A 12,462-nucleotide genomic window follows, 5' to 3' on the forward strand; every position below is an offset into this window, starting at 1 on the left:
CCTTATATTTTGTGATCCTTCTGGAGAAATAATATAAAGGTCATTAATGAATTATTTGACATTTCTAATAAGGAATGAATAGGCTACGTGCTCCAAAACACATGCAAATGACAGAAAATTGACTGTAAACCTCTTGAGTAGCGTAACATAATGATTGAAGCTTGATTAAAATGAAAATTGGATCATAAAAAGAAGCACAGCCCTATAATAATGACATAACTGATAGAAGATGAATGGATTCTATTCTGTTTACCCCCAAAGTGATCTGATACTTCCTCTATGTACTATTGGAGATCCTGCACTATTTAGTTTACATTTTCATATTGACTTGGATCATACGTCCTGTAATGACTCTATTTATAAGGAACATGGCCTTTAATATTTGATCCGTGCCGTATGGAGCCAGTGTGTGCTGTTGTGTGTGTGGCCCCTCCCCCACAGCTGCAGACAGGAACAAGTGGCTTTGTTTACTCTAACCTGATTCAATTAACTTGAGTGTGACAATAACACTCATCCTATTCGTCACTGTCTGTAGGTGTATGTTTACAAGAGGGTTTAGCATCTACATACTATTCTATTAAGCACATTAAGACAAAAATCATAAATACAGATAGGGGTGTGAGGATATCCAGGTCTCGTGATACGATATCGTCACGTATGAACCTCACAGTATACAACCTCACGATATTTATTGAGATTATTATGGTTATTATTGTGGCGGGGAGGCTCATGATGTAATAATATACACATTTTTCGGTACAATATTTTCACAATATACATCTCACGGTATGATATTTATTGTGATATTTTGTGGAGCTACATTTTCTTCTTAAAATGCCTTGACAAGACTTAACCCAAAGACTTAAAAGTGCTTAGAACTGTTATTTCTTCAGTGAAATGGAGCAAAGGATCATGGTCTATGTAGTTCCCTCTGTCTTTTTTTTAGCTATTGCTGCACCATAACTCTTCATTTAAGCAAAGAGACTTGTGATTCGATATATTGTGATGGTCCACGATATTGTGAGAACTTTGACGATACGATATCATATTTCTGTTATTGTTACGTTCCTATGAATACGTGCTGCTGTTTTCCTAATCACTGGCTCTAATAGCTTCACAAGTGTCATCTTTCAACACTTAAGATGATACTGCTGTCAGTTAAAAGCCTTGACATTAAGAACTTATACCCAGTTTCTAATAACAATAGTGATAAGGTTCAACTTCAGAAATTAGGACATTTCTACAATGTGAATGCAAATTATTTATGGGTTTCAGCTACTTATTTTTTGTAACATTTTGTGGATTTTTCTGTCAGTGTTTAGAGAAGAAGTTTAATTCCTGCTTGGAACAAGTTCTGTTGTTGTGTCCTTAGGCAAGACACGTCACCCACCTTGCCTGGTGTGAAAGTGTGTGCATGAATGTTTGGTGGGGGTCAGTGGTGCAGATTGGCAGCCTCGCTTTTATCAGTCTGCTCCAGGGCAGCTGTGGCTACAATAGTATCTCACCATCACTCAGTTCATGGATAATGGTTACAGGGGAGCTCTTTGAGAGGCTTTGTCGACTCTGTAAAACGTAAGACAAAAAAAAAGTATGTCAGTTGGCGTCGCCATGTTTGTTTTGTTCGGCACTGGCTTCTGCCCAAACCACAGTGCTGCTCTGTGATTGGTCAGTTGGTGGTGTGTATCCTATAACATGCAAGATGGATTCTCAAGAGCTTGTGAACGCTCAAAAATCATGAAAATTCATCTTACTGCCAAAGCTTTTTTGTTTAGAGTTGTTAATTGCTATGACAGTGGCCCTAATCTTTCGTTAGTCTGAAAAAATAACATACTTGATTGTAACAAATTTCAGTCCAGTTATAAAATTCTGCCGCACGTGTCCTGATGAGGACCAGAGGGTGGGACCACATTACACCGGTTTTAAAATCACTGCATTGGCTCCCTGTGAGTTTCAGGATCGATTTTAAAGTTCTTTTACTGTCTTAATGGTCTTGGGCCTTCTTATCTTTCAGAACTGCTTTTACCCTACAAACCCTCGCAGACCCTGTGCTCCTCCGGCAGCAGCTCCTGCTCATTCCCAAAGTCAGGACACACACTCACGGAGAGGCATCTTTCCAATACAATGGCCCCCGTCTATGGAACTGTCTGCCGGAGGAGCTCAGGGCTGCAGAGAACGTTCATGTTTTTAAGAGCAGGTTCAAGACCCACCTTTTTAACTTAGCTTTTGATTGAAATCTTATGCTTTTACTTGTTTCTATTCGATTCATTTTATTATATTTATTTATATTTATTTATTTTAGGCATATTTTTTAGGATTTCCAGTGTTTCCTATGTAGGAGCCTCTGCATCAGGAGCGGAGGTCGGCTGTGGCCGCTGGGTCTGTCCCGTGGGCTCCTGGTGGAGGGTTGGTGCTTGGGCTTCATCTCTCCCCTGGACCCTGTGGTGGTTCCTGGTGGTGGACGTCTCTCTGCTCCTGGTGTAGACGGCTCCTCTGATGGTGCTTTCTCAACTGGTTCGCTTGTATTTAGCTTCACATTTTCCTATGTCCGGTTTTATGTATTTTAGCATGTTAGTGTGTGTGTGTGTGAGCGTGTGTGCATGTTTGTGAGTATGTGAGTGTGAGTGTGTCTGGTTGTTTGGTTGTGTGGGGTTGGGCAGGTGTGGGGGTTGGGTAAGTGGGTGGGTGGATGGAAATGTGGGATTGTTTTTAATCAGTGTAAAAGCTCTTTATAAATAAACTTTGATTTGATTTGAAAATGTGTAAAATGATTGTTTTACATTCTATCTACATTGTATAGGCTTTTTCCTGTCATGTTAACTTTCTCTTGTGTGTTTGCAGATGTGGTGTACACAAACTAACCCTTTTACACTGTTTGTTGAAGGTGTTCCAATGATATTAGTCACTAAGAGATCAGCCTGAACACAAATGCACAGAACAGCATCAGAACAACCATATTTCCTCTGCGTTTGTGATGGGTGCGTTCACTGGACAGACCGAGGATGGGAACTTTGTGAATGGGCACAGAGAGGGAGAGAGAGAGAGGTGGTGGCTGTTTTTGTGTGTCTGTCAGGAGCAGCTGACTGCATTGTTCTGCTGCATTCACAGTCTGGCTCCTTTCATAATCCGCCTCTCCATCCCTACATCTGACAGACCACAATAATTCACAATCTCTCTTTCTGTTGAATCTCTTTCTGAAATCTCTCTTTTTCTGTCCCTCTCTTCACTCTTTCCCTCTCTTCCTTTTTCTTCCCTCTATCTCCCCTTCTCTTCTCTTCTCTCTCTATTTCAGTCTTTCTCTCTATCTCTGTATTGTGCCCCTCAAACCCATTCTTTCTCCCTCCTCTTTCTGTCTTCTACCAGTTTCTCTTTCTCTCTCTGTTTCTCTCTCTCTCTCCTTCTCTCTCTCTTTCTTTCTTTCTTCCTCTCTTCTATGGCCTGTAATGTTTATTCAAATTGCCCAGCTGTTCTTCCCTTTGTAACAAAACATCTCTACTCATCTGTGTTGCTATGTCGGCTTTAGGTCAGGTTTGACCAGCAGAGGAAATAGGATTTATCAAAAATGAAGTTAAGAAAACAAACATGTAAACAATATCAAAGAAAAAAATGCACACATCTGCCTTTTTTTGTTTTGTCACGAGTACGTTTTAATGTTTAAAGCAGACTTATTATTAAGAGCTTTTAAACATGTTTTAGTTGTTTCCCCTTCTCATTTACCCTCTTGAAGTTGTATTTGAGAGTGATATGTGCATGTCTGAGTCATCTTTAATCACTTATTTCCAATTATTTTGCAGTTCATCTCCTGTTTTCACCACCGGCGTAGGCCCACTGCTCTGGACTTAATTCATTCTCCAGTTTTATTTTCTTAATCCGTGATACACACAGAAATCCACAGCGTAGTTATTTTGGTAAAAAAGTTGTCAAGTCAAGTTGCAGACTCTTTGTTTTGATGACAGTTACTGCGATGTCCGACCCATTGGGCATTGCAGTTTCCTAATGTGAAAGTCAGCGAATTGGTTTCTTTTTTAGGTGATTTTAGATGAATATTGTGATTTAAAATGCGCACATTATAAGATAGCGATCCATGGGTGTTGTAGATTATAACTATAGCAGTCACAAACAGAATGTGTGTTCTTTAAGTCTTTTGTCTGTTGTAGGTTTGAGCCTGGACCATTCCACTGAAGTGATAGAATCTGCATCAGAATACCACACCGACTCAGGGCACCAGGGCGAATACACAAAGGTGGGTATAGTGCTTCTCTGCATAGTTTACCAAGAGCATAGTTTAACTAAAACTTGAGTAAAATATTTGACAGTATAACAGTACTCTTACCTGAGTAAAGTGATGGTTCCTCTTCTCACTGTGAGTAAGTCTACAAGTGACAAAAACTTTATGTGACAATATGAATTGGTTTGAACATTTATGTTTCTTGCACCGCTCCTTCACATATGATTTAGTTTTCCTTAATTGTGAGCTATTCTTAAAAAAAACAAAAAAAACAAAACAAAACACATACTGGGCATACTGTAGAAATACTAAACATACTCTGCAACTGTAGAAATACTACTTAGTTTTAGTTGTCTTACCAAATACTGTAATTTATTTGACCTCTACTTTGTACTTCTACTTGAATAAAATGTTAATTTGAAGCAATAATACTCTTTGGCCTACTTACTATGAGTATTTTATGGCTACTTTACACTCCTCTGGCTATGTAAACTGTAAAACAATATACTTCCACTACATATCAGCTCTTTGTCACATGTTGTGGTCTAAAACTCTCACTATTCTAACACACAAAGCTCGAGTATGGCACTGAACAGCTGCTGTGAGTCATAGACCACACCTGGTGAGAAAACATGTGTCACCTGTTTGCTCCCATTACACTCATGATATCATCCAGTCGATGTGGATCCACTGGTAAGGCTGTGTTAACAGTTAACTCTAGAACTAGAACATGCCAAGATACTCATACATGGAAGAAAAATGATCATTCCTCCATTAGTTTTTCAAAATAAAACCAAAAATAAGAAAACGAAAAAACAACTATTTTCTTCTTTATTTGTCTCCAAAACCAAAATGAAAAAACGGATAATGATTCATTTTTTTCAGTTTTCGATTTTGTGTTGAAATGAATAATGGGGGGAAAAAAAACAGATAATGACCGTTTCATGTTTCCGTGATTTAAACTGCGATGCCGGACTGAACCAGGACTAAACCAGGACTAAACCAGGTCCAGGACCAGACTGGAACCAGGCCAGGACTGAGACCAGGACATACACCGGGACCAGACCAGGACTGAGACCAGGACTGAGACCAGGACTGAGGCCAGGACCAGACTGGGACTGAGACCGGGACCAGACCAGGACTGAGACCAAGACCAGACTGGGACTGAGACCGGGACCAGACTGGGACTGAGACTGGGACTGAGACCGGAACCAGACTGGGACTGAGACCAGGACTGAGACCAGGACCAGACTGGGATTGAGGCTGGGACTGTGGTTGGGACTGAGACCGGGACTGAGACCGGGACCAGACCAGGACTGAGACCGGAACCAGACTGGGACTGAGACCAGGACTGAGACCGGGACCAGACTGGGATTGAGGCTGGGACTGAGACCGGAACTGAGACCGGGACCAGACTGGGACTGAGACCAGGACTGAGACCGGGACCAGACTGGGATTGAGGCTGGGATTGAGGCTGGGACTGAGACCGGGACTGAGACCAGGACCAGACCAGGACTGAGGCTGGGACCAGACCAGGACTGAGACTGGAACCAGACCAGGACTGGAAATGGTTTAGTCCTTTTTTAGTCTTGGTTTAGTCCTGGTTCAGTCATGGAAACAGGAAACGGTCATTATCCGTTTTTTCCATTTAAACACAAAATCAAAAACTGAAAAAACAAATCATTACCTGTTTTTTCATTTTGGTTTTGGAGATAAATAATGAAGAAAATAGCTGTTTTTTTTTGTTTGTTTGTTTTTTTCATTTTCTTAGGTTTGGTTTTATACTGAAAAACAAATGAACGAATGATACATGGATTAAGAAACAATATAAGACTCCATATGACCTGTCTGTGTCTCTGTATACAATGAGACATGTTCAAATCAAATATGGTTTTACTAGTAACAACTGTGATGCTGATTTATTTTTAATTATGTTATAGTTATAATTTGGTGTTTTGGTTCTTAAGGCAATTATCCAATCAGAAGCAGAATGAGCCTCACATGAGTCTCTCATTTGTGTTGCCAGTTTCAGCGCAGAAATCCAGTGTGTTTAAACCTAAAATGCCTCTCTCTGATCTGAATGGTCACTAGCTAAACCCCGGCATCTGCAGCCAATCATGAATCAGTGCTGGTGAATTCTGAAGGTTCTGAGCTTTCACATGAGTCCCGTTCATATCCTGAGAATGAGACAAAGTTGGATGTGTCTCTATCTGCAGGTTAAAGCTCTGTAAACGCAGGTACACTTATGTTTTATGAATGCATGTCGTGGTGTTTAGGATCACGGTGACACTGATGAGTCTGACAAAGGTGAACATATGATTTATTGTCAAGTTACTGTACACAGATAAATGCAAATCAAACTAAGCCGTTATGAAAACAAGCATACAGTACTTACAATACGACTAACACTATAAGAGATAACAAAAGTGCATAGAGTTAACGACACTGACTATGGATTATTGAAAATACACCATAAGGATTTGCACATGATTTGTATCGGCATATCGTATTACATGATGGTTATGACTTGATCAGTTCCCTTTAGAAAGCAAAGGATTTTAGTAAAACAATACGCTGTTATCAAGCAGTCTACAGTTGCAAGGTTGGTCAGATCCTAGTTTTTGCACCTGCCTCCGTGTTGGTTCTAGTTGCTAATAAACAAACGCAAACGCCAAAGGAAACATGCATTAACTGCCCAAATATCAGAATTAAGTAAATTATCTTAAAACTTTTCTGACAGTGTTTGAACATTCCACCATAGAGATGCGCGTAGAACTCCCCCAGCGTGACACTACTGCAAAGTATCAATAAAAACAGTTTGACAGAAGCAATATGGTGCCAACAGCCCCGATATCCACACGTAATCTGCACCGACTGCCCTCTGTGACATTAGTTAGCAAAAAAAAGATTGATAAAATATTTTCAGATTAAGATTAATAATGATAATATAGTTTTAGATTGAAGATTCTTATAAAATGTTGAGTTGAACTGAATTGTGCTGTTAAATGTTTAGAGTTAAGAAGGCACCTGGACAAAACTGAACTGACTGAGGCGGGCAATATTGACGAACTGATGAATTTTGTTTATCTCCAAAACAACAATTAGAGTATAAATGTTTCAACATATCTCCCACCTCTGCCCTTGAACAATTCATTCTAAGATATTGCTAATAAAATCATGTAGAACAGTTTTGACATGTCCGATATTGTATCATAGCAAAGCATTGTAAGTTATTGTGTGGAAACATTGTCGGCAGTTTGACCTCTGCTCATTTTCCTTCATCATTTTGACCACTGACTGTATGGAATGATTTTGATAAGATAAACAGGGGGTGCTCTACTCCTCTTATTATAGTGATCCTTTTGTACACACGGTGGTTTCACTTGGTTTTCTCGGCTTCTGTTGGGACTCCTGCGTCTGTGGAGGGGCGCTTCTGACTCTGAAAACAAAAAACAAAACATGTATAACTTTTATATGTTTATGTGAAAGGATTTAGCTTGACAAATGTTTCAAAAGACCAACTATACAGCTACTTTTGCACTGTGCGTGAAATCCCTCAGTCATTCAGGTAGAATCCATGGCAAAGGAGAAATTCAATTTGTAAACTGGACAAAGGGACCTGCAGGGAGGGACTATCTACACTGAAAAAAGTGTACTTCGTGTCTCAGAGTAGTTAGCCCCTCCCTACAGGCAGATAAGGCAGTGTCCACCAGCAACAGGCCAGAACAGAAGAAGCAGCTTGGATAAGCTGTGAAACATAATCAACCAAAATAAACTTTTGTCCAGCTGTCAAATTCAATTTCTCTTTGCCATGCTCCTCCACTGGCTTTCTTTTGTCTACTGGTGCCATCTAGTGGCAGAATCAGAACAATACATTATATTGCCATTGTCAGTGAACAAAATTCACAAACTAGGAACTTGCTTCTGTGTTATAGTGCAACATAAAACCAATAATTAAATAAAACATAAAATACAAATACAAAATATACAGTATGGACAGAATAACAGTGCAAAAACTCAGCTGAGATGCATTTGGATTACAATATGTCAGGGGTCTCCAACCTGTAGCTCAGGAACGACCAGTAGCTGTCCAGCCCATTTCAAGAAACTCACCAAGGGATTTCTGAATTACATGTATTGTCCTGAATAACTCAGATTTTATGAATGAAATGCCTATTATTATTGTAAATCTATAATTTTGATGCCTAACTGTGTGCACTCATAAATAAATGTTTTATGTTTTATATATATACTGTACCCCATCTAAGTCTTGCCATGGCTCTTTTGTATATTTCCTGCGACCACTAAAATTTGTAGCTCTCTGGAAGTTTCGTTGTGTCAAGGTAGCTCACCCGAGGAAAAAGGTTGGTGACCCCTTCAATATTTATAGAGCTGCTCACATGTGTAGTATCGCAATGCTGATGTAAAGATGTACTAGGTAACTTTCCTAATGGGGAGTCTGCCAGCTCCTCATCTCCATGGCGATGCTATTGCTTTCCTTAGAATATTCCACATTAAACTATTCTGTCTACATGATGGTGGACCAAAGTTGTGCCTTTAAGCGTATGTAGTGTATACCAGTTTATTATACTTGTTAAACCAAGAATAAAGAATTAATATTATTGTAATGTTGTTGTAAATAACATTGCTGTGTCACTCTTAGTCCAAAAAAATGTGTATTTACAAACTTTACTCTGCAGTCTAATACTTTTTCATTTATTGTCGTACCAGGTTTTTGAAGAAGAGTGTGATGGAGTTCCTCTTCTCCTTCTTGGGTGCAGCGGCGGCCTCTTCTCCAGCAGATGGCGCTGCAGTGGCTGGTTTGCTCTCTGCAGCGGCCTCAGGAGACTTTGCCGCTTTTGGAGCTTCTTCTTTGGCTGGACCCGCCTCTGCTCCTGCGGCCGGGGCGGAGGAGGCTTTGGGATCCGCTGCCTGTTCAGGTGCAAAACAAAATTATTTTAGTAAGTCCACAATTCAAAAAAATCCTAAATTATTCATATCAATTTTGCGCTTTTAAATAACTCAAAGCACATTTAGGAATCAAATCACAACAGATCCAGTAAAAGGTTGGGTGGTTGCCTTATTACTAGAAGGTCAGCAGTTCAATCCCACCTCTGAATACTGCCTACTGCTAGTATGCCCTTGAGCAAGACACTTCACCCAGTTTGCCCAAGTAAGTGCGGAGTGTGTTTGAGTAATTGGTGGTGGTTGATGTTTACCTATTATTACAGCAGACAAAAGTACTCAGAAAACATATCAAGTATAGTAAAGCAGTACACTTTGAAAGTAGCTGGGATCTAACTGCCAACCTCCTGGTGCAATGGGCAACTATTTATACCAACCCAGGAACCATAAGCTTCTATAAAGACTGAGAGACTTTTTAGTGACTGCAACGAGACAAAGCTTCAGAAGGGTTAAGAAAAACATTCAATACAACACAAATTTAATACAACTATACGTTCACACTTTTCGCTTTTGTTATTAGGCTGCATTCACGTAGCATTATTATTTTAATTTTAAAAGATCAGCAGCTGCCAAACATGCAATACATGGCAGAACAATAACAACCACTGTTAGATGTCACAAAAACCTCCACTCTTTAAAGGGCCCATGTTACGCTCTGATTTGATCTTTGTTCTAATGTTGTTTCCTCATCCCAAACAGACCTGGAGTTGTGCTTTGTTTCATTCACACATGTTTAACACTCAGACCCTACATATTTAGGCTGAGTTCTTCTTTCAGACTTAAAACACACTGTTCCACCTTGTGATGTCATGTGGCACTATGTTTTTAAACTCCATACACCTTCAGCTATGGAATTTCCAATCTCCACTGAACAAAAAGAAAAGGGTGGCTATTAACTTGAAAACTACTACTACATGACATCACAAGTAGCATTTTCAGGCCGACAGAAAACCATGCCAGTGCCAGTACCTAATCTCGAACCAACTGTCGTGTCATTGCCGAAAATCAGAACCAACCATTTGATTCCCAACGGGAAAACTTGATTTTTTAAGTGCACTGTGACAATAAAGTAGACATCAGCAGTTTCATCCAGGTCACACGTGGTAAAATAAACAAAGAAAACATGTGTGTGGATTATGGTGGTGAAATTAAGTGCCAAGAAGATTGTGCAGTGGTCAGCGGAGGAGAGCAAATATTTGCTATATCTGTGTTCGCATGGTAAGGTTACATCTTTGGACTGGGCGTCGCTGCCTTCTCCACAGCAGATGTTGTAGCAGAACTTGGCGCAGATAAATAATGATTTGTATGAGTACAAAGGCTCGCTGGTGTCAATGATGTGATCCATGTTATTTTCCTCGCTGTGATATCTGCTTTTTAATGGCAAATCCAAACCCTCTGTTGATGATGCATCATGGGTTCACTTAAATGGTTTGTACGCAGGTTGTTCACTGTTAAGCATTTTGGTTCCCAGTGGAACTGGTGCTGGAACCTGCACCATTCTGACCGACCTGAAAACAGCTAAAGTGGAACAGAGCTTCAGAAATGTAGACAGACCAATAAAGCAGGATTACTCAAACAAGTGTTAATGAAACAAAACACAGCTATGTGGCTTAAAGATTTTGGCAACATGACTCCAAGCTCACAAGAATCCATTGTGTATAATAAAGAAAGAATGTTTTTACTGTGAAGATTTTGAGGTTCTGCTGGATAAAAAATAGCTGCATAAATATTATGGACTTATGAGTTCTGTCATAGTTATAAATTGTTGTGTTTCATACCAGTAGGCACAGTCTACAAAATAATTTGATCCTTTATTCCAGTGATAAGTCTATTATACCAACATAACCAATCACTCCACTGCTAATTAAAAGTGCACATGTAACTTCTGGCTGAGGTATGCCACCGCTTGTTTCCATCTCTTTTGCTTTGTCTGGAATATTTCACAGTATGTAAGAATGCATGCTTTTCAAAGTATTTTAGCAATAAACACTACTAATGAAATGAATGCTTGATGGTTAAGTTTAATGCCATACAATGAAATAATTCAGGCAGAGCAGTAACATATTCATAGAGCAAAACAGGTGACTGGCCATCCACCAAAAAAGTTACACAATGCACCTTTATTAGCGTCTTAACAAGAGTCATACACATTCTCATCTCAATTAAATGCAACAGGAATGCCATCTTAATCGTAACCATTTCAGAATCCTTCAGTTGTGTTCACCAAACTCTGAGAGCAGCACAGATCAACACAAAGAGCACACATGACACAGACACAGAGACAGAGACTGTGGGGTTATGAGCACAGCACTTCTGGGTTAGTGCTTTTACCGCTGCTGTGGCTTTTGTCCTGAGCAGCTGCAGTCCACTGGAGGCCGCCTGGACTGTGGAGGTCACATGGTCTAACAGAGCCTCAAAGGTCAAGGCAGGACGTTAAAGTCACTCATTATATGCTGTTTATTTCATTTAGAGTTTCAGATTTAAAACTACACTGCAGAACATTCCAACTTATGTGAATCTTGAGCAAATAAATGGTAACAAAATATATAAACAAACATGCCCGTATTACCAACTATATTTTCTATAAACTACGTGTTACTCAATGGTGTATACAAGCTTCTTCATGTATAGTCCATTATCTTTTTGTGATATAATTGATGTTTACAGGTATGTTTTCAGCACAACCACAAATACATAAATCACTGGTCTGGGCCCCAGTCTTATCACACAGTTCAGATGTGTGTGATTGACAGGTGAATTATAATTGGGGACAAGCATGATCTGTCACTAAACACTCTTAATCTATTGCATATGTTTGTCTGTTTATTGAAATGTTCTGCAGTAGGACTTTCATTTATAACTTGCATATATGTGAGTGCTCTTACTTTAGGTTTGAAGAATGAGAGCACAGACTTCTTGGCCTCAGGTTTCTTCTCGTTTTGAGCGGCTGGAGCAGGGTCAGGTTTAGCAGCAGCCTCCAGAGTCGAGGCTTTAGACGCATCAGGCTTCTATAAAACACAAGGCCAGTGCTCTGTGTTAGGAGAGTTTTCATGAGGTTTATAATGTCTGTTTATGTGACAGTGGCTTTAGGCTCCTGAGAAGAAGAAGAATTCAAGATCATGCAGAAATGGTGCAGAGTAGATATTTGGGGGTGCTGAGATTTCAAAAACGATTAAATTTAGTATGTTTTATAGGTCTATTGTTTATTTGACAATCAAATCTGATCTTGGTAACTTTGCACAGCAAGATGAATTTGTGAGTCCACAAACTCA

At 39.7% G+C, this 12,462-nt stretch overlaps 1 protein-coding gene across 1 annotated transcript in view; it reads right to left on the bottom strand.

Moving 5' to 3' along the window:
• Positions 1-6,537: 6,537 nt before the first annotated feature.
• The window catches only part of bcas1 (brain enriched myelin associated protein 1), a 29,844-nt gene continuing 23,919 nt past the window's right edge, over positions 6,538-12,462 (bottom strand). Inside the window, exons 16-19 of the mRNA XM_055166302.1 lie at positions 12,076-12,198; positions 11,522-11,602; positions 8,954-9,157; positions 6,538-7,664 (exon numbers count right to left, since the gene is read on the bottom strand). Of these exons, the coding sequence (XP_055022277.1) occupies positions 7,605-7,664; positions 8,954-9,157; positions 11,522-11,602; positions 12,076-12,198 (468 nt within the window). The 3' untranslated portion in view covers positions 6,538-7,604. The remainder of the gene's footprint in view (positions 7,665-8,953; positions 9,158-11,521; positions 11,603-12,075; positions 12,199-12,462) is intronic.

The sequence above is a fragment of the Boleophthalmus pectinirostris genome, unplaced genomic scaffold (genome assembly GCF_026225935.1).
Source record: "Boleophthalmus pectinirostris isolate CB_2022bp ecotype Guang Dong unplaced genomic scaffold, ASM2622593v1 HiC_scaffold_8, whole genome shotgun sequence".
Classification (NCBI taxonomy): domain Eukaryota; kingdom Metazoa; phylum Chordata; class Actinopteri; order Gobiiformes; family Gobiidae; genus Boleophthalmus; species Boleophthalmus pectinirostris.